Source organism: Parasteatoda tepidariorum, chromosome 8, assembly GCF_982258835.1.
Source record: "Parasteatoda tepidariorum strain Cologne lab strain chromosome 8, Ptep-v5.0, whole genome shotgun sequence".
NCBI lineage: Eukaryota > Metazoa > Arthropoda > Arachnida > Araneae > Theridiidae > Parasteatoda > Parasteatoda tepidariorum.
In genome coordinates, this window is record NC_141762.1 from 78,259,540 (window position 1) to 78,283,034 (window position 23,495).

General features: G+C 31.4%; 2 protein-coding genes across 3 annotated transcripts; one reads left to right on the forward strand and one right to left on the reverse strand.

The window, feature by feature from the left end:
* Positions 1 to 5: 5 nt before the first annotated feature.
* Positions 6 to 4,950, forward strand: LOC122271021 (uncharacterized). Its single transcript, XM_087169200.1, has 3 exons — positions 6 to 1,069; positions 2,079 to 2,173; positions 2,971 to 4,950. Exon 3 carries the CDS (start codon positions 3,454 to 3,456, stop codon positions 4,615 to 4,617), a length of 1,164 nt encoding a protein of 387 aa, XP_087025326.1. The 5' UTR covers positions 6 to 1,069; positions 2,079 to 2,173; positions 2,971 to 3,453; the 3' UTR covers positions 4,618 to 4,950.
* Positions 4,951 to 7,883: 2,933 nt separating this feature from the next.
* Positions 7,884 to 16,250, reverse strand: LOC147806462 (uncharacterized). 2 transcript variants are annotated; one of them, XR_015435906.1, is made up of 2 exons: positions 11,270 to 16,250; positions 7,884 to 8,433 (listed from the first exon to the last, which is right to left on the reverse strand). XR_015435906.1 is itself a non-coding variant. In XM_087169199.1 (2 exons), the coding sequence occupies exons 1-2, from the start codon at positions 15,903 to 15,905 to the stop codon at positions 8,369 to 8,371; spliced, it is 4,554 nt and encodes a 1,517-aa protein (XP_087025325.1). In that variant the 5' UTR covers positions 15,906 to 16,250; the 3' UTR covers positions 7,884 to 8,368. The 2 variants fall into 2 exon arrangements, 1 of the variants encoding a protein (XP_087025325.1); XM_087169199.1 differs by having other exon boundaries at positions 11,417 to 16,250.
* Between the last annotated feature and the right edge of the window lie 7,245 nt (positions 16,251 to 23,495).

The window sequence follows — 23,495 nt, forward strand, 5'->3', positions numbered from 1 at the left end:
ATTATTAAATTTAATTGCATTCTTTTGTATTGTACTTAGTACAGTACAAAAAAAAAGTGGCTATGTCTATACTTTTATTTATTTCAAGTGGCAGAGGTGAATTGACATGTTGAAAAGCAAAAACACAGGAACAAAACAAGAAAGTAAAAAGTCATTTCCTCAGGAGCACTCTTGCTTCCCAATATCGCTCGGTAGACGACGACCCGCGGAAGGCCCTGCAGCGCAGGTTGTGGCTGCCATCAAAAACAGCTTGGCTCATGCACAGAGAACAATAGGGATCAGGTGCGCGGCTAGGCAGTCATGTCCGGTATATAGTCGAAACTAAGCCATCGCTTCGCGAAGCGGCCAGTCTGGAATGGTGTTCTGTCGAAGATCTCCCCACACTTTGATTTTTACCCTTTCTGATAATTGATGATGGGAATTCCCATTGATTTTTGATCTAATAATCCTTTTTAAAGTTGAGAAGGGGACTGGGCTACTAAGAGCCTGGAGAATTCTTATGCCTCTCTTTGCCAGAACATCAGTCCTCTCATTTCCTGCAATATCGCAGTGCCCGGGAATCCATTGTAGGGCTACAGTTTTGCCAAAATGGTGGAGTTTACGTATCGCAACCTGACATTTCAGAACGTCGCAATTAGATGGGCAATGCATAGATATGTCTATACTTTTACACACAGTGTATTGATGACCCTACCGCCACCAAAGATGTTACGTAAAAACTTTGGAGATATTTAATTTGATTTCGCTTAACTTTAATACGATGAGATGCAAAGACAGAAATAAGTAGCATGAAGCGTTTCAAATCATCAATCACTACTCCTTGTTTTATCAATCATCATCTATCATAATCTTTGTTTTCCAAGCACTCATCAAACGGCTTAATCGCATTCCTAATTTTTATATTAGATTTGATCGAACTTAACTAATAAATTCACTTTCTTTGTTGCACTGAGACTTGATATTGAACTTATAGAATAAAATATTAACTTCGCTAATTTATATAATCAATCTCAACTTATGATTGATATTTAAATTGTATAGCTTGATGTCTGTGTTTGGCTCTAGTATGGTATGTATATGAATTTTTATTGTTTATTAGAAAAAAATTATTGAATTGTATTCTTTAGTTTCCAGAATTCCTTCTTCAGAATAGCGAACTTGATTCCTGCATTTGAACAATGTAAATTTACCTTGTTAGTTGTGAACAAAATGGTAGCTAAGGTTTTATTTTGTAAATTCATTTGACTCTTGCTGATAAAAAATAAAGATAACACACAAAAAATAGCAATCCTTTTACTTTTCCTACAATGTTGTGATATTCTATAAGTCTATGTATGGCTCAAGATTCTACCTATTAATAATAAAAAATTCTATTATGCCAATGATATTTAATTTTTTTTTAGTGATATGCACTGCTAATATTATGCTAAGTAGTTCAGCTTTAAAGTGTACCAAAAATAAAGGCTGATGGGTATTAACTAGTTATACTCTGTTGCAAATCCAGAAAAAACCATTATCCCTATTAAGAGAGTATGTTTACATCTAAATGCACTTTAAAAGGAAGACAAGCTCCTATCTCGAAAGTATATCAACATCTTACTCTTAAAACCATGTTGTTCAGCCAGCCTTCTTTTTGCTTGCTTTCTTAAATTGTGAGAAATGAGGAACAAAAACTATTTTTTTGTTTCCTGTAACATATAGTTCGGCATATAGATTTCCCAAGTTCTTACAAAATCTAATTAGTGCTACTGTGTTGACGTATATGTTTTACTTTTCAAACGTCAAGAAAATTAAGAAAATCGCCTTTTCTTTTCATAAAAAAATAAATTACTTTCCGAACAACCCAATAGTAATAAAACCATTCCAGGGTTGGTGAAATAGAATTTTTTTTTTTTTTAAATATCAGATTTATTTAATTTAAATTGGATTTGTATATTTAAATCAGATTTTTTTTTATTTTTGCCAACCAAAGCTTATGACAAAATGTATTTACAATATGTAATTTATTTGAAAACAATATTATAATGCAAATAGTTAATATTTCTTATTAAAATAGTTAAAATATTTTATTGTTATAGGTTTTCAAGCTCAACTTCTCATGAATGATTGAGATTGAGAGATTTCATCATTTGAATATCCTATGAAGAGTAAATTAGATTGGAAAACACTATTGGTACAAAATTATTCTCTATAGTTAAATTACTTGTGAATAAAAATTGTTCTCTAAAGTAACTCTAGATAGAACAAGTCATTCTTCATTATTGATGTACACTAGCTGCATATTTAATATGTTTTAAGAGCACTTGTATTTAAATACACTTAAAACTAAGTAGATATATTTAAAATATGTTTATTACTAGCAAATTTTTATGCATCATAATTTTTTTAAAAATTACTTTAATGTATATAATTTAAAAGTATCATTCCATTTTTATCCTCTATTAGTTCTTTTTTTTAAAGTCTATTTTGTACTGTAATTTACGTGCATCACTTATATTATTTCATTGTAAAAAATCTTCATTATCAGTGAAATTGAGCATTAAATGTATTTAATATTCACAAAGTATGAAAAATATTTTAGACTTAAATTAATAATTTTTTTTAAATAAATCATTGTTGACATTAATGATTTCTTAAAAAAATCATAGTTTATTTAAATCAATGATCTTTTTAAAAGAAAAATCGAGTAACTTAAATCTTGATTTCAATCATACCAACCTAAAAACTATACTTTTTTATTCTGGTAATTTTTTTACATCTACTACTACTTCAGACGATGTTTCGATTGATACATAAAAATTAGTTTATTTATAAAGTATTTCAGAATTCATGAAAATTAATTAATATATATTGAATTAGAATTTATTGCTTAAATAATTTATTTTTTTAAAATTCTGTTTTTTCATATGATACATATATTTCTAATATTTCTATGTCCATTCATAATGTTTATTCTCTCATTCCTTTTAGATTTTTATCACAAAACTTTCTGCACTTTTCTAAGAGCCGTTAGAATATATAGACCCAACTTTTTGTATTGCTACTGATTGCAAGTCCTTATCCATTCCTTAAACTGTGTCAAAAGCAGATTTGCATGTTAAATGTTGGTGGCATTGGTTTTTTTTCCTAGGGACATATTTAAATATTGTCTAATGCTTTTAGTTTCTTAATTTGAAACATTATTATGTTGCATGATATTTTCAAACTTTGCATTTATCGATAATGATTTCAATATTTCAAACTTTGTTAACCTTCTATTAAAATTCCATTTAAAAGTTTTCATTTGACTTCTTTACTCACCTCAATGTGGAAAAAAAATTTCTTTTTAACATAATTACAAGAATTATTTTATTTTTTTATTTTATTTTGTTTCACTTCATATGATTTTCACAATATCATTTAATTAGACTAAACTTAGTAAACCACAGAGAGCCTTTTTGTATCTTAATTAATATGGATTTTTCAATAGAAAAGGATTTTCCTAGTTTTAATAGTGTCCACAATGTTGAGAAACCATATGTTTGTAGTATTTGCAATAAAGGTTATACTAGAAATAGGTATTTAATTATTCACAGACGTGTTCATGCCAGTGAGAAACCTTTTTCTTGCAATGTGTGCAAAAAAAAATTTTCTTCTAAAAGTTACTTAACTCTTCACTGTCGTTTTCATACTGGAGAAAAACCTTTTTCTTGTAGTATATGTAAAAAGAGTTTTACCTTAAAAGGAAATTTAATTATTCACAGTCGTGTTCATACTGGGGAAAAACCCTTTTCTTGTAATATATGTAATGAAAGATTTTCTATTAAGCATTCTTTAATTAAACATAGACGCATTCATACTGGAGAAAAACCTTTTTGTTGTAATGTATGCAATAAAAGTTTTTCTTTCGAGGCAAATTTATTGCAGCATATTCGTGTTCATACTGGTGAGAAACCATATTCTTGTGATATATGTAATAAAAGTTTTTCATATAGGTGTTCATTAAGTAATCACAAACGTCTTCATACTGGAGAAAAGCCTTATTCTTGTAGCATATGTACTAGAAATTTTTCTACCTTGAAATCTTTAAATGAGCACAGTCGTGTTCATACTGGGGAAAAACCTTACTCTTGTAATATATGCAACAGAAATTTTGCGCATAAGCTTTCATTTATTACTCACAAACGTCTTCATACTGGTGAAAAACCTTATTCTTGTAGTGTATGTAAAAAGAATTTTTCTCGTAAAGAAACTCTAAATGAACACAGTCGTGTTCATACTGGTGAGAAACCTTATTCTTGTAATATATGTAATCAAAATTTTTCGCATAGGTCTTCATTAACTATTCACAAACGTATTCATACTGGGGAAAAACCTTATATTTGTGAAGTATGCCATAAAAGTTTTAACCGTAATACATCATTAGTTAAGCATAGTCATGTTCATACTGGTGAAAAACCTTTTTTATGTAATGTGTGTAATAAGACCTTTCAATATAAGTTTTCATTAACTAGACACAAACGTATTCACACAAGAGAAAAATCCTTTTCTTGTAGTATATGCAACGAAACTTTTATACGAAAAGTTAGTCTAGATAGACACTACAAAATTCATACTACTAAGAAAAGTGAACTGTGAATTTCATGTTTTAAGTGTTCTTCATTAAAGAGTAAATTATTAGATTAAAAGTTTTTTTTCCCGTCATGTCGTAATCATGTATTTTCTTTATGAACATTGTTTCAAAAAACTCATAATTTTTCACAAGAGCATATTCAATGCTTGTTCACCTTATAATTTTCTAAATTTAACAAAATTGAATTGGTGTGCCCAAAATTGTGAAACTGGATCGAATTTAGCCGCAGGTGTATTCATCCATGTTATAAAAAGAGAAATTTGAATGACTGTTAAAACGTTTTGTAATTTGAATGCATTTATATCTTGAATTTGGAATAAATATTATTTGTTTTTCTATGTCCAAGTCTTTGTTTTTATGCATTATGATAAAAGTAATGCACAATATTCAACTGTATTTTAGTGATTACTCTTTTTGAACTTGCTAGTAATTAACAAAAAAAGTGTTTTAAGTTGACATTTTTGTATTTGTGTCCGTAAGTGCTCAGATCTTGGCTTTTTTGTTCCTTTATTTATAGGCAATATCTCTCTCATAGTGTAATAGGAGAGGGTTGTACCCTTGAGTATTAAGACTATACTCCTTTCAAGAATTCAGGAGGGTTACAAATTCAGGGAATGTTTCTGAACTTTTAAGTTGTAGTGTAATTTTTATCTATACATATACCTCTATATCTTCTTGGTGAAATTCCACAATATTTCACTTTTTAGAAAGAGTTCAGTTATCTATTTAAATATAAATATTTATTTCAGTAATTCTTACACTACTGTACATTCTGGATGTCAGCTTATTAATATGTCTAATAATTCATTACTAGCTTTATTCTTCTGATTATCTTTTCTCAATGCTGCAATTCTTGTACAGTGTGCCAAAAAGAAAGAGAAGAAAAGCTGACCACCCTGAATAACTTTTGATCTAATGATTGGATCTTCACGTTCTAGGACTCAATCTTAATGGTTTATAGGGGTGACCTCAAATATTCTAAGTAATTAGGACAGATGATACTGAAAGTTACGAAATCAGACACAAAAACGTATTTTCTCTGAATAAACAGCCCTTTTCTTAAACGGATTTGAATATCTAACTCCCTAAATATTGGGGGTAGCCCCACTATGAGAAATATGGTCCCCACAGTTCGGGGAGGAGAGGGATCCAAAGTTCAGACCTCTTAATGATAATAATTTTAAAATAGTACGGATGGCAAAAACGAAAATGATGCAAATGGAAGGAAGTTACCTCAGTTAGTCAGACTTACATATAACACAGTTAAAAGAAAGTAAACATTAAAAGGTTGACTGTTAAAAAATTAGTGGTTTTTAAATGTATGTGTGTATTATTTAAAGAAATGTATTGATCTAGATTTTTGGGAGACTTTTCAAATGAGAAAATTCCATAATACTTTCACTGTTAAAATTACTAATTTTTTAATGTTTTTTACTCTTCTGGCTGAATGTTTACCTGTTTATTCACGTACCTCTGCTGAATTTTATTTTCTCTGTTTTTGGCATTCCTGTTATTTTTATCGTGCTGTTAATGCAGTACCAAGTATAAGGGAGCACACTCATATTTTAAATGTTTAACCTTTCATATTTTGTTTATTGTGAGCACGTAAAAGATTTTTAAGAGTTTAAAATATTTTATTTAAAGCTATTTGCGTCTTTAGTAACGGTGGTTTAAATCTACAGGACTTATTTAGAAAAATACTAAAATTAAATTTATTTTTGTTATTAAAACAGATTTCCGTAACATGAATAAAAATCTTGTGCCTCGGACTCCTCTGTTAGTCAAAGTAGCATTGTGACTCTTTAAGAATGATTATATTACCAGAATGAAACGCTATCGTATTGCCCTCTCTGGATTAAAACAAATAAAAAATTATAATATCATATTCTTTAACTAAGTTATATTTCGTATCTCCCTCATATCGCCGTATTCATCGTATTGCCCTCACTGGATTAAAACAAATAAAAAATTATTATATCATATTCTTTACCCAAGTTATATGTTAAGATTTTGAAAAAAATTCAAACACAGAATTGAAACCATAATGTTAAAATTTTAAATAATAAGACACATAAAAAGCACAATAACCTTTAAAAAATTAAATTACTTAAAATTAAGTAAACTGTTCGAACTATACTGAACATAAAAATAAGTAATTTATTAAAAATCAGTCGCACTTAGTTACTTATTTCTATTAAAAATGAATTATTTTCATATTTTTCAACGTAGAATGAAGAAGATCAACAATTTATCATAGAGAAATTAAAACTTTCTTGGCAACACAAATTATGTTTCAAATATTTAAATCAATAATTTAAAAAATTTTGTCTCGAGCTCAATGAATGGATGGTGTTTTCAGTAGAAATGTAAACAATAACAATCTCGAGCTCGGCACCTACTCTAGTTCCGGTTAAAAAGTTTGCAGCTGCTTACTACATGTTATTCTGATGGCCGATGTTTTCAAACGGATAATTTTGTTTTCAATAAAAGAAATAAATTAGATAATTTCTGAGCTCAAATCTGCCGTATTTCATAAGATATTAATGTTATTATGTAATTCTGGGGAGTTTGGAGTGAAAATTTGTTTTAGTTATTTTGTTATTTATTATTGAAAAAGGTGACATGGTTGCTAGATTTTGAATAACTCGCTTTTTTGGTAATCTTGATTTGGCCTCTTTCCATAAGTTTATTACTGTTTGTTCTTGTTGCAAGCTGTGCACCATCTTACGTTAGTGTTATAACTTTTAGCATTGTAAACACAAGTATTATTAGCATTGTAAACACAATAAGTAATCAAATACATTGTTTGCAAGAATCTCAGAACACAATGATGCCAAATGTCTTTAAAATACAACGGAAACAGTAACCCAGAAATTTAGGCGGTACCGAACTAGCAGCGTTCCCTAGTGTAGAAAACACCATCCATAAACTATTATTATTCAACAAAATCATGTTAAAAAATATTCACCAATAATATCAATACTAAAAATTATTCATAGAAAATGGTTGCAATAATAATCCCAATCATTCTCAGAAATATCGAAATAGGGTTTATTATAGACTTGCAGGAAATATTTAGAATACAAGAAAATTTATCAGAATGCTATTTCGTTCTTAAGAAATTTGCCCCGCCTGCATTTTGCGTTGTGTGATTTTGGCTAATGGTCTTAGACTTAAATGAGATAAAATACTTTCCAAGTTGGACTCGCGCTTATATGCTTTACTTTTGTAAACTGACGAGATTCTATGATAATTTATAAGGCACGATTCTGTAATCGTCTGCGCTTTATTTTTGCCATTGTCTTAGACTGAGATACAATTAAGTACGTGATCTAAATCTAGAGTTGGATACAGTTAAATAAATAATTAATAATTTCCTTGCAAATATTTTTATAATAAAATACAGTTTATTCGAAGATCTATCTAAATAATTAGGGAAGTAAGCCATCGGTGAAATGATGTAATTTCAATTAATTGACTCATAATTTATGGCAGTCACATCGAAGACACGTAAACCACTCTCCACATCAGTGATAGTAGTAATGTTCATTAAAGTATTGGTCCGTTCAATTACTGGGGTGCTGGGTCTTGGCGGTCTTTCTGCATGTTCTGTTAAATCTTTGCGACAATCTACGCAAAAATATATGTAGCAACCACAGAAGCACCAAAGTACGAAAAGTACGCCAGCTATGACAATGATCCACGCGAGTATTTCTGCTATAAGTGAGAATCCATCAATTATGAAATCCGACATTTTTAATTTTTGAGAATTCGTGAGTTGCTAAGTTGATCTTCAGTATTGCTCAGGCTAATGTTATCACCTAAAAGATAACAGATAAACAAATTATTGAAACCATTAGAAGTATTTTAGTACTTATTTGAAAACAGAGGCAATACAATTTTTTAATCAGGTTAGCAGTTATGAATGTGAATACTGCCAATAATCTGTATATACTGTGTGTTCCGTGTTGAACGATTGCCTTTATACTTATTAACATTTATAACTGTCCAGCAGCTGACCCAATGTTGGATTTACGACTACCAATGTTCAACTCCATAGCCTTGTAATTGTAAACTCAATCCAGAAGACAATCGAACTCCTGGATTAAGTAATAGGGAAAAATTGCTCGCGTGGAGGACTTTTTGATGGAATAAACCTGCATTTGAGTTGCATGGAGAGGAATATCATGATCCATCTACCACTGAGAATATTTTTCGTCAGCTCGGTGGTCGGTGCTAGCCGGGTGTGGAATTCGTATCTACCAGCCAGAGTCACCTAATTGGAAGACGAGCCATCTATCCCCTGAATCACCACGGCTTACCCTTATACTTACTAAAAATGACGCAAAAAAGAAGTACAGATTAAAGATCACTAAGCGATGGGGAAAGAAAGCCCTTTTTAAATGTAACCAATCACTGCTGAAATAAATGCTGTACTGGAAACATCAAAACTGGTTTGATTGCCGAAACAGATGGGATTTAAAAAATGATTAGTAGGCACCACCACTAAATTTTCTAAGGCAATCAAATTGGTTTAATGCTTAATATCCCGCCTTATTCACAAGTAATTCTATACCGTTTCTTTTTTCTTGCGTAAATGTTAATTTACAACCCCTAATGGGTATATATTTTTTATTTCACATTTTGACAAGGGCCCTAAGAAATATACATTGCTGGTGAGATCATTACGAAATGCCTTGTATTTTTAAATATTACCAAATAGAAGTCCGCTATGTAATAGTCTTACTTGAACATTTGAATCTTAACAATCGTAATAAACTAAACTCAACTTCTTTGGGAAGTAAATATGCTTTGTTTAAATTATTGCTTTTTAACTTAGAAGTTACCTACTTATATAATTACAGAAACTGAGTTCTTCAAAAATTGTTGCCCACTCATCATTTAAATTTAAATCCCGCAGACATAAATAATTTTGTTTTTACATAAGTTTGAACAAGAAGGAAATTTTCCTATATTATCTATACTACATTTATCTTTGATTTTTAAAAAGAAAATAATTATGTGTATTACGGCATTCGAAGTTCAGTGACGTAAAACTTGATTATTTACCATTTAAAACAGAAAAAAAAAATTATAAAACCTCTCAAACTGAAAAAGAAAAAGATATTAACTTATAAATAAGTTAGTCATTTCAATACTAACTAAGCATTAAAAACGATAAAATAATTTCTTTTATCTATAATTTTTATAAACAAAAGAAAGCAAAAACGCTATCAAAATCTGACAAATTACAGTGCAGGGAGGTGTACGTAAAAAACAACAGGTAAACACATTCAGGTAATACAACCGGTAAATACCTTCGAGTGTCTTCAGTTAAACTTATTTTGATGTTTATTACATTCACTTACCTCAAATGTAATTTTTTAGATATGGATAGCATTTTTGCTTTTCCTTCGCTAAATATTAATTTTTTACTTCCAATGTACATACTTCTCTGACTTCATATTTGATAAGGATTAGAAAAATACATATTAAGGGTGGTATTTACGAAACACTCTGTAAAGTGAACAAATGTGCTATTTAATTGTTCGACTAGAGTTAAAAGAAGCTGTGCTGAATTAATGTCTTACGTCTTAAAAAAAATTTTTTGAGAGAGAAAAACGTCAGTTTCCATCTCTTTGGTTAATGGTACAGTTTACACACTGCTACAAAAAGGAAGGGAAAGAAAAAACTGACAGGACAAGTTCCGTAATAATTTCAAAATGAAGTTAAAGAAACAAAAACAAAACAAAAAAATACTACGCAATTAAGTAGAAAGTAACTGTAATGACTATATTCCATGCAAATAATTACACCAGATTTTCATAACAATAAACTTAACTTTATTTTGAAACTAAAAGAAACTAGTCATTATACTTTATACTCAGAGCCTCCAGCTCTTAAACAACCAAGGGAGAACCTCTCCCGACCAATATAAACATACCTCTCCCTCGATTCCTAGCATGCCCCCGAAGGGGTGACACAATGCGCCAAGTGCGCCTGAACGATCGCCAAACAGTTGCCAAACATTACACCTTTCCCCCTAAGATAATGATTATATTACAAATAATTAATCGTTAATCTGAAAATAAAAATAAAAAAACAACTGTTTGCGATCAAAAAAAAAAAATATAATACAGAATGATACATACGATAAACATGATTATGCAATATTTCCAATGAAAACATAATAGGAATATTAAACAGATGAGATATTCAAACTACTCATATATGAACTCAGTTATTATTAATTATACACTATAACGCTAGCAATCAACAATTCAATCCTATATAACCTTTTTTTATAGCAAAAATAGTTATAAAATAATATCTAATACAAGAATAATTATCCACCTTTACTATAACCTACTGACACACAGTAATACTAATAATATTTAATACTCACATTATCAATTAAACAATTATTACTACAAACCAAAATAAAAAATATTTTTAAACCATGACACCTCAAAGATCATGTATAAACACTACAATTCAATAATTATATTTCCATGGATTTTAATCATATCTTAAAATTATACATATAAACAATGAAATTTACTATTTTTCAAACACTAAATCATTAATTTTTTTTTTTTTTTTTGAACTATAAAAATCTTACTTTAAAATATGTTTTCAAATTAATTAAGCACTTACCTAAAATATCTGTTATTTTAAATTTATCCACAAGTAAATATCAATATAAGCATATAAACACTTAGAGTCTCTAATAAAAAAATATAAGAGTCATGAAATAACTTTTAAGTCTGCATTGACCTCGACAGTTTATTAATTTTTAATCACCTGAGATTGGGAGTCTGGAAAGGGCATCTGCGTTTTTAAGATTTCTTCCCGGACAGTGCTCGATACTTAAATTATATTTTTGTAGGGCAAGCGCCCACCTTTGGAGCTTAGACGATTGGGGAGCATTTTTAACAATGAATGCCAGTGGGTTGTGGTCGGTCACAATTTTGATTGGGGAGCCAAATATCCAAGGTTCGAATTTCTTCAATGCCCATACTATTCCATAGGCCTCTCGCTCAATAGTGGGCCAATTCTGTTGAGATTTAGAAAGCTTTTGGCTGGCATAACACACTGGTACTTCTGAGTCGCCTTTCCGTTGAGACAAGCAGGCACCTACTCCCACCTGTGAAGCATCAGAGTGGATGATGAAATGCTCGTTGGGGGTAGGGGTAATCAATTCCGTTGTTTTCGCCAATTTCTCTTTGAGCCGTTGGAAAGCAGACTCATGTGTTTCTCTCCATTCAAGCATCTCCGGTTGTTTTTTTCTCGTGAGTTCGGTGAGGGGGTACGCGACGTCTGCATAGTTTGGGATGTATTCCCTGTAGTAATTCGTCAGTCCTAGAAGGCTTTTTAGATGAGTTTTCGTCTTTGGTGATTCCAATTTTTGAATGGCTATTATTTTCTCCGGGTCAGGTTGATGTTTTCCTGATCCAATCACGTGTCCTAAATATTTTATTTGAGGTTTCGCAAAAGAACATTTCTTCACGTTGATGGTAAATCCTAATAATTCTAATTTTGTAAAGACTTTTTCTAAATCTTGAAGATGGGTTTCGAAGTCTTTTGAGAAAATAGCAATATCGTCAATATATGATCTTGAAAATTCCTTGAACTCTTTTAGTGACTTGTTCATAACTCGCTGAAAAGTGGCAGCGGCATTTTTCAATCCAAATGGGAGAACTTTAAATTGATACTGCCCACGGTGAGTTTTGAAAGATGTAAATTCTTTGCTTTCTTCCTCCATAGGAACGGCGTAATAACCTTTGAGAAGATCAAGCGTGCTTATTACATTGGCTCTTCCTATATTGTACATTAGATCCACTGCATCTTCCATCGGAAAATCGTCAGCTTTAGTAACCGCATTCAGAACTCTATAATCAACACAGAGTCTGATGCTTCCATCTTTCTTGTTTACACAAACTACTGGGTGAGCTATCTCAGCTTCACTCTCCTCTATTAGTCCTGAACTTAACAAATCTTCTATTTCTGCATCAACTCTTGTTTTCAACGCTTCTGGGATCCTATATACATGTGGTTTCTTTCTTTCTACATTTGGAATCAATCTGATCTTGTGGGATTCCACTTTAGCCATTTTTACTTTTCCTGTAAATAATGCTTGATGCTGGTTGATGAGGGTCATTAAACTATTCTTCTGAGTTTTATCCAAATTTTCTAGATCTAAATTTCCTTCAATTTTTAAATACTCCAAAGGGGTTGATAACTCTTTTCTTGGTAGAGTTATGACTTCTCCAAAATCTTCTTCATTTTCGAATATCACTCCAACGGCGTTGACACGAGCTTGAAATTTTCTTATTTTGTTGGAATGAACATGTTTTATTTTTCCATCTGGTAGTCTTACTTTGTACGAGTGAGGAGGAATAAGACTCACTATTTCTCCAGGACCATTCCATCTAGCATAAAGCTTGTTGTTAGAGTCCGGTATAAGTAAATAAACTAGGTCACCATTCTTGAAACTTTTTGGTACAGATCTTCGATTGAAATATTCAGTGTATTTTTGTTGTTTTCCACTTGCCATCAATTCAGCTTGTTCTGCAGCTTGCTCCATTCTTATTTTCAACTGTTGTAAGTATTCGACAGCTGATTCACTCAAATTTGGAGGAATGGGTATTTCACCAGACCATGATGATTTTAGCACTGCCAAAGGTCCTCTTGGCTGTCTTCCATACATTAATTGAAAAGGTGATATTCCAGTGGTGCAGTTGGGGATTTCCCGATAAGCAAATAACAGGAATGGGATATGCTTATCCCAGTTAGATGGGTCGCTCCTTATCACATGATGTAGCATCTGCTGTAAACTCCTATTCCATCGTTCAACTAGTCCATTGGAAGCACTGTATCCAGGGGTTGAAAATCTAGGATGGGCACCCAATCTTTCTTGAAATTCTTTAGTCAGTCTTGACACGAAATTTGTACCATTATCACTTGCAATAGTATGCGGGATTCCTGTTCGCATGAATATTTCGAGGAGAGCTGTGCAAGTAGCTTTTGCACTTAAGCTTTTCAGAGGAATGGCCTCCGGCCATCTTGAGTGTTGATCTATAAGACATAAAATATATTTGTGTTTCCTGGCAGAGGGTGGATCAATGGGTCCAATAATATCGATGTTTACTATTTCGAATGGCAGTCCAGGTCTTGCTACTGGAGTTATTGGAATTTTATCCGACCTTTTCTCAGGGCTTCTTAATTGACATTCGCTGCATGTTTTGCAAAAGTGTTCCACATCTTGAGAAACTCCTGGCCAGTAGAAGGAATATCTAATTCTCTCTTTTGTCTTCCGCATGCCCATATGGCATCCAAATACCGAGTTGTGAGCTAGATCAAGTACCTTCTGTCTTCTACTTAATGGGAGAACTAATTGGCGTATTTTTTCTCCAAACAATTTTTCTTCATGATGCAAGAGTCCGTCCATAATAAAATAGTTTCCCTTCTTTTCCTTCGACAACTTCCAAGGCTCGTGCAGAGTCGGGCATGTTTGTTGTTCTAGTAACAGCTGTTTGGCTGTCGATACAGTAGACTCGATGGGATTGGCTGTTGCATTATCCTCTAGCCACTCCCCAAAGCTTGACTGGTTGCCAGGGGCAACTGATGCAATGCCCTTCTCCCTCTCCTCCACTTCTTCATTTCTCTCTTCTGTCGTATTTTGTTTCTCTTTTTCTGTTTCAGTAAACAAAACGAACATTTTTTCTTCTTCGTTCTGACGCCTTTCTTCTGCGATGTTGGAATCCATGTTCTTTTCTGGGGGGTTGATCAACAGTTCATGTATTTCGGGAGTTAATAAACAAGGCACATTTAATTCATCCGTCACAGCAATAAAGGTATCCACTGAATTAAATAAGTTAGTTCCATCATTTCTTAAATAAATCGGCGTACGGCAAACTTTTACTTCAATCTGTTGTCCGAATGCAGAAGTTAACAAAATTTTCCCTCCATCTCTCTCCTTTACATCCGGAATGAATGACGAATGTAGAATTGAAATCTGAGTTCCAGAATCGACGATTGCTTCGATTTCTTCGGAGTTGATAAAAATATTAACTTTCTGCAGGGGTTTAATAATGGTTTCTCTGACGTCACTACGTAGATGAGATGAATCTACTTTCGCTACCACCGCTTCTTCTCGGCTTGATACTTTATTCGAATTTCTTGAAATTTTTGTGTGATCCCTTTCATTTCGCTTTCCCGTCATTTCATTCTTTTTCTTTCTATCGGAACAGTCTCTCGCAATGTGTCGATAGCTCCCACAAATGTAGCATTCTCTTTGCCTGACGAAATTGTTTTCTTGTCTCGGATATTCTTTTCTCAGTTGAGGGGGAACATACTTTTCGGGTGAATATGTTGCGTCTCCAAATCTCGGGCGTTTTCCTTCACTTCGGTATTCATCAAAAGATTTTCTTCGCGCTGAAAAGTAAATGTCACACTCTCTAGCTAATTCCTGAGGCTTCAACCATGTATTTCCTTGTCGTATTGTGATATGGGACGCTGTCTCTCCGTCTAAAGTTTGGAATATCTTATCGGATATAATTAGTTCTTTAAGTGTATCAATATCTTCTGCATTTCTTAATTTACAGTAATAATCCCATGTTGCGGTCATTCGTGAAGCGAACTGGATGTGTGTTTCTCCTGAATAACGTTTTGCTCTTCTGAAATTTTCCAAACAGGTTTGGGGGGTCGGTTCATATTCCTTCAGAATCAGTGTTTTTACTTTTTGATAGTCCTTTAAATCTTCTCCCTTGATATAAACAAGAACATTGGCAGCTTTATCCCCAATTAATTTCAACAATATCTCTGCTTTGAATTCTTCCGGAACATTCTTATGTTTAAATGCTCTTTCGATGGAGTCGAAAAATATATTCCACGCTTCCGCTTTCTTCGGTACTGGAATCGTCAAGGTTTCTACTCCTTTTATCAGTTTATCCAGGGAAATTTCGTTTTCTCCACGGCTGCATTGATCGTCTGGGGTTGGGCTTCTGCTTTCGATACTTCGTGTCGTTCGGATCTTCGCCAGCTCAATTTCGTGTTCCCGTTCTAATCGAATTTTTTCTTCTTCTAATTTCGCTTTTTCTGTCTCTTCAGCTCTCTTCCTGTTTTCTACTGTAGTATTTAGTATTTCTTTAACAAAGTCCGGATCGTCTAAGTATTCCTTGCTATTTTGCAACATACGTTTCAGCTCCGTTAATTTCAGTTCCAAACTGGCTTCTTCACCTATCTCTGACAAAACTGTCACCAAATCTTCTTTTCGTACGCTTTTGAACATTTTCTCTCAGATCAGAATTCTCCAACTAACTTCTTATTCTACTTCCGAAATTGCTTTTCTATCGGTGCAAATCTCTGGTGTTCGAAACGAGAGCGTGTTGTAATGACTATATTCCATGCAAATAATTACACCAGATTTTCATAACAATAAACTTAACTTTATTTTGAAACTAAAAGAAACTAGTCATTATACTTTATACTCAGAGCCTCCAGCTCTTAAACAACCAAGGGAGAACCTCTCCCGACCAATATAAACATACCTCTCCCTCGATTCCTAGCATGCCCCCGAAGGGGTGACACAATGCGCCAAGTGCGCCTGAACGATCGCCAAACAGTTGCCAAACATTACAGTAACCCTTTTAAAAAGTATGAAGCCATTTAAACCGCTGGTTATTGAGGTCTTTAGAAAAAAGATAGTTTTTATTTCTTAAGTATTAATTTGGAATGTGCAAAGTTTAAAATATCCTCTAATGTGCAAAGTTTTTTCTTTTTTTTTTAAAGAAATTCAAGCATACGTATATTGAAAATGATTATTACAGTTTCTGTATAATATTGCTAAATTTCTTAAATAATTAAAATTTATAAGAAAACGGGTTGTAAAATTAATACTTATCCTTTCGATGCATTTTTTTTAATTAAAATTTTTGAAATTTTTTTAAAAATGTTTTTCGTACCTTTTTCAATATTTTGCATTAATTTTGGTTAAAATAAATGAAAATATTATAAGAGTTGCGGATAGAGTGGAGGTTCCACTTACGGTTGCTCTTATTTTCTCTCGTGTGATAGAGCCATTAGAGAACAGTTATTCATCATTGGTATTTTTTCTTTCACAAAATCTGTTATTGATAAATTTTGAATAGGAATAAAAAAATTGTTTTTTAAACTACTTTTTTGGATTTTATATTTTAATACGAATATGATTTCGATAATCTGACATATTTTTTATGACTATTAATCTAAAACTATATTTAGAAACTATAATATAAAATTAACATTAATTATTAATATAATATTTATAAACCATTAAAATAAAAATTACTAAAATAATTTTTTTTTTGTAATTGCAGCCTCAGAAAAAAAATATGTAAGGGACACCATTGTCCCATCTGCATCAAAGATTTAAAGGAGAGGAAAAAAGCAAAAACACTTTTAAAATCTGACGAATCACTTCAGTAGAAGGCTCCACTGAAAACCTCAAAACCTGTTTGATTGCCGAAAGAAGCAGAAATTATTTGAAAAGTATAGAAACACCACCACTTTTCATATGGTCATGAAACTGGTTTGATATCTATGATCTCGCCGTCTGACAGATTTCGACATCGTTTTTGTTTCTTCGCATGCACAATAACTTATGACCCTTAATGTGCACAATTTTTTTTTTTTTGCGAAGGCGAGGACAAAAAATAGTAAATTAACTATTCTTAACAAATTATTTTAGAAATTACCGATGAATTGAACTCATATTGAAAATTTTTTAGAAATATGGTACTTACGTAAATACAATCAGACAGTGTTAAAAAGATTCCTGTCAAAATGTTATTAAAATATAGTTTCTTTCTATTTTACTTTAAATACAGTTTGAAAGTGTTAAGCACAAATAATGCAACTGATGACCCTACAATGCTTCTTCGATAACAAAATGAAACTGAAAACACAAAATGAATAATAGAATGATAATTTAAATGAGAGAGAGAAAAAAATCAAGCTGATAGGCATTCTCATATTGATATTATATCGCATAGCAGAAATGTAAATTATTTCTGAATAAATGCAAAATTATAAATTGAATCTTCTTTTAGAAAAATGCGATACTGCAAAATTTAATCCTACGTTATTTTCTATCATGGATATGCCATACAAGAGCTATTCAATATTTGACTAATCTTTCTATTTTGTAAAAGCAAAAGTCTGTTAGTTAATAACTTGAGAGCCGATTTGGATCATGTTTTTGTCAGCAGTTTGTAAATTTTCATGGGCTGGTTTTATTTTATAACTATCGTTGGACAGCCAACCCAATTATTGAGTTTATTACTACTAGTGTTCAACTCTGCAGCCTTGTAATTTTGAACCCAATCCAGGAAACTCCTGGATTGAGTATTGGGAGGAATTTTGCCTTCGTGGTGGACTTTTTAATGGAAAGCTGTTCGTATTTAAAATTACCATCTTTTCATGAAATTACCGTCTTGCGAATCAAGATGGATTTATGGGAAATATCTGCAGTTTTAAATTTACTTGAGAAGTAAATAAAGTTTTAACAATATTTAAAAAAAATCATGAACACTAAAAATGTTCCGGCTCTAAAGCCATTACTTACAGTCACATTTATAAAAAAATCTGAATTCCTTAGAAATTTTTCTAATGATTGTTCTATTCTAATATATCGCTTAACGTAATAAAAACCTCCTTTTTTTAAAATTAATGAAATCGTTCGATGTATTATTTTTTATTATTATTTAGTTTTAGATTACAAAATTTTCAAACTCATCATACCTGTTAATGATGTTTAAAAGCGAAACGATTACATAAGAATTTGATACAATAACGTAATTTTACGATGGAATGCAATTTTGTACCCGATCAATAAAAACCCTTTCCGCCATTAATCAATCAAGGATGGGGCCAGATTTTGCCCGACAAGGGGTCAAGTCTCCCTAGACAGGGGGGCTCAAACAAGTTAATTCAAAATATTTAAATTAAAACGAATTTTATACTTAACATTTTTTTCTCACATCATTTTTTCAAGTGTGTTTCTAAAAATCTGAAATCACTAATATTGATACCATAATGTGCAGATTCATTTTAATGTAAATTTAAATCACATTTTTTTTCCTGTTATCGATGTATTTTGTACTGTAAGGTGCAATTTACCACACATTGTAAGTTTAAAAATTACTTCTGTAATAAATAAAATAGTTGTAGCTGTCAAAAAATTTCTACGCTTCTTACTCTCATAACGCAAAAATTATTCGATAATTAAAATTTGAAATTTCAAACACATTTGACATAACAGCAAAATGTTATTTTTATATGCATCGATTGGCCCTTAAATCATTTAAATGTTTTGCAAATGGAGTTATAAGTACATTTTTTATAAGTACATGTTGCAAAAAATTGCGAAGAAAAAAATAATAATCTTTATTTTCTATTTTAATGGAAATTTTTTTTAAAGCCTTTCTTTAAGTTTTAAAACAAATTAAGTTTTGCCATTCCTCCATCTCACAATTTTGGAGAAAGCGGGGTCTATAATAAAAAACTCAAACAAATAAATAAATGAAATTCGGTGTACTAAAAACAAAAACTCGTTCTAGTACTCTGTTGCAAATCTAGTACTCTGTTGCTTTCCTAAATTGTGTGAAATGAGGGAAAAAACTTTTTGAATAAAAACTATTCTATTATTTACTGTAAAATTAAAAAGTAGCATCATATTGGAATTTTATTGATATTATTTTTCTTAAAATGAATCAGCAAGTGCATCTAAATGAGAAGCTGGGAACATATTCTTAGATGGAGTAGACACTCCAAAAAAGGAATTAAATAACGTGATTTATAATAAATTCAAAACAGAAATTGTAAATGAGGACAAACAAATAACCGTTATTAACAATAATAATCAAATGACAAGTACAAAGAATTAAGAAAAATGATACAAAAAAATCGTAATAAATAGACATGTTTCTGTTCGCATTAAAAAAAAAACTACTTGTAGAATTAATAAACATTATTTCTTTCAGACGTTTTTCATCTACAACGAAAAGTAAAAATGTTTTATCTCGCATTTGATTTGTTGAAGGCATGGTCAACAAAAAACGAATGATTTATAGCAGTCCAATCAAATCTAATATTCTTTTAATGTCATATAGTTGTTTCGATTGCAAGAATGATTGTTCTCTTTATTTAACGAAACATGTCGTCTTATCTAGTATTCCAGTAAGACTACAAAACCATAACCTTTTTTTTAAAATAATTCTATGATATATATCGTTAAATATAGCACAAATTAAATTTCTGTCAGGCGTGATTAACTTTAAAGCTTTTTTATTGATTTGAAAGAACGATCTTTCGAGAACACCCTGTATTATGATAGACAGAACAATCTTCTTTCAGAAAAATAAATCATATTAATGAAACACCGTTATCACCTTTTTCTTCTTTAAAAAAGGGAGTCGCTAAAAAAAACGCTAGGCACAGGGAACGCTAGGCACAAAGCGGTTAAAAGAAAAAAGTTTTTTTTTTTTTTTTTCAAAATGTGAGAAATCAATAAAAGTTTTAGGGTGCTAGATCCGGAGAAAAAACTAGACAGTGTAGGTTTTAATGCTGCATTCTAACCATATTTGTCAATGCAACCAATGATTGAAAAAGAAGTTGCCCTTCCCAGTGACGCGAGGAGGTGTGTGGATGCATGGGGAAACGGTTCATACTATCTTCCACCCTCACCATAGGTGTTAAAATAAGTGGATCCCAATGGTTAACCTTCTAAAGATAACTTGGTGTCACCCTTGGCATAACTCAGAGATATTTTTTGGAGCTTACCTAATAAAGAATTTTCAACATAACCTGTTAGGTTTTTTTTCGTAGCAAAAGTAAAATTAAAGGAACGAAGCGGTTTGATTTAAAATTACCGTCTTTTCATGAAATTACTCGTTTTGCGAATCAAGATGGATTTATGTGAAATATCTGAAATTTTAAATTTACTTAAGAAGTAAATAAAGTTTCAACAATACTAAAAAAAATTCATTAACACTAAAAATGTTCCGGCTCTAAAACCATTATTTACAGTCACATTTATAAAAAAAATGTGAATTCTTTAGTAATTTTTCTAATAATTGTTCGATTCTAATTTATCGCTAAGCGTAATAAAAACCTCTTTTTATTACATTAATTGAAATTAATGAAATCGTTCGATGTATTATCATTATTTTTAGTTTAGTTTTAGTTTACAAAATTTCCAAATTCATCATAGCTGTAGCTGTTGATGAAGTTTAAAAGCGAAACGATTACATAAAAATTTAATAGAATAATGTGATTTTACGATGGAATATAATTTTATACATGATTAATAAAAACCTTTTCCGCCATTAATTAATGAGCATCCTTTCGCATTATTCTTTTATTAAAGAAGTTATTTCTAAATTAAATGTTATGTACTTCATTTAAACAATTATCATAATTTTTTTCTTTTCTTTACTCGCCTTTTCATAGGGAAAAAAATTAAAATGTTACCCTTCTTTGCCTTACCGCGCGATTATGACGTAATTAGGTTATAATAATATTGATGAAAAAAGTTCCTAGTTAACAATAACTATAATCTTTTTAATAATCGTTTATGTCAATACATTAGCGGTGTTCTATAAGATAACAGTTTTAATGTCAATATTTGTAATATTTTTCTTTTTCTTCAGGAATTTTCTGAATTCAAATAACTATCTACCTTCTTTTTTTCTTCTTTTTTCTCATTGGCAAAATAGATCTTGGTTTGGATTTGATGGTGTCCTCATATTTTTCAACTACAATAATCAAGAGTAATAGTAAACAGTGTGCATGCGTCGACAATGCCTGCGTTGCTATAGCGACCGCTGCTGTTTGATAATTTTTTTAGAACTCTTTTTTTTTTCATTTTAATTTTGTTATGCATTAAGTTGGTGAGTATATTTTTGAGATATGGGACCAGAGAGACCCCATAAATACTCCATGAGTTGTGAATAAAAGAGAATCTCATCATTTGAACGATATTTTTGTTTCTTTTTTTTAAATTAAGAATCAAAAATTTTAACCTACAGTTCATACTGCTGAATCGTTTTCAATACTAATTCAGGTGAATATCACACATAAAGAGGGTCAAAACTGATTAACACTGTCCCCAAAGTTAAAGTAGAAGAAAAAAAAAAAAAACAGAAAAAGAAGAAGAAGAAAAAAAGAAAAAAAAACGATGCCAAGGCCTAAACTTACCGAGTCTTAAAACGCCAAAGAACGTAGACGGGAATACCTTAAGCGTACGCACAAAGGGAAAAATGAAAGGATTCCGTTCGCAAACTCAAGTATGAAGCCCGTCTCTCACAAAAGTATAAAGTGGTTGAGAGAATAGAACCCTACCAAAGAGCGAGTGATGATTCTCTGAACTCCTTTCATGCAAATACGAGAACTGGGTGTTGATTAGTTGGGTGTTAAGGATAGAAGGATCTATAGTCAACGTACCCAATGACTTGCACAAAACCGTAGACTGTCTTCCGTACAATATAAATGATTCATTCACTATTCATGTAAAATTGAAAAATAAAAAGCCTAGCTTTCAAATCATATTTCATGTATGAACTTGTGAATCCGAAACGGGTGTATGATGCAGCTTACAATCTCCTTCAAACACCATTGTACCAATCTGAAAATGTTAATATTGATCTCGATTGGCTGTTCAATGTCTATTCAGTCATCAAAAAAATTTACCCAGAATGTGTCTGAGCTGCATTCCAATATGTCTGTGAAATAGTGCCCTGAGCAGTTCAGGATTAACAGTTAAAGAGGTTGAAGATGAAAACACAATAAAGTTGCTTTACCGAAGAAGAAGAAAAAAAATTAGACAGCAACCATTTTGCCAATGGGTAACCTGTGGCCTTGCGGCGATCACAATTAAAAAAAGAATTTTTTTTTAAAATGTCCTATCTTTATTATTATTAAATATGAGAATTTAAATAAATTGCAGATAAAATATATCCCAGCAATTGAAATTAAATAAAGCTAATAAGGTAACCAATCAGCTAAATATTTGGTCTTAGCTTTAAATATTAAAGATGAAAAGGTTTCGTTCATAATTTTTGACAAAAGAAGAGATTTCAAATTTCTATAGAATAAATACATTAATTTAAACTCTAACTTAAGTAAGAAGGTTTTTGCTTACTAACAAATCATACACTTTACGATTTTTTAAAAAAGGTTGAAAATTTAAAAAATTAACTTGATTCAAAAATGTAAAATTATTAATAAAAAATGCTTTGTTCCATTTTGTAATTATCATTTTGGAATGATTGTTGATGGTTAGAAATAAATAACTAGTATTAAAAACAATACACATATAATGCATTTTGAGGACAACTATTTCAGACTGAAAGTCTGGGGCTGTCTGCTATGGTAACAAGCGAGAGCACATTTCTAAATGGAGGAAAGACGGTGAAATGCAGGAAAGAAGGTGTCGATTGGTTTACTCATGACAACCTACGCTAAGATTAAGACAAAACTATTTACCCCACACCCCTATTGGAAGTGACCATTCCTCGTAATCATAGTACCTGCTACGACCAGCCCATCGAGCAGCTTTAGCAAGACACAAATTATGTACCTAGCTTTAAATTATTTTTATTTAAATACTTTTAGTCACTTTTGAAAGGAGCCTTACTGTTGATAATGTCCTATCTAACATTTGGTGACGTTGCAGGAAAGAGCTCCATTAAAGGACGATTCGATACTCTTTCCATATTTTTGCCGAAATAAGTAACCTAAAGCGTCCTCGATTATCAATCAACCAATTTTTTTTGTTTGTTGTGTGTTTGACTGTTTCCCTGGACTGTTCTCTGGTTATTTTAAAGAGGCTAATGAGATCTGG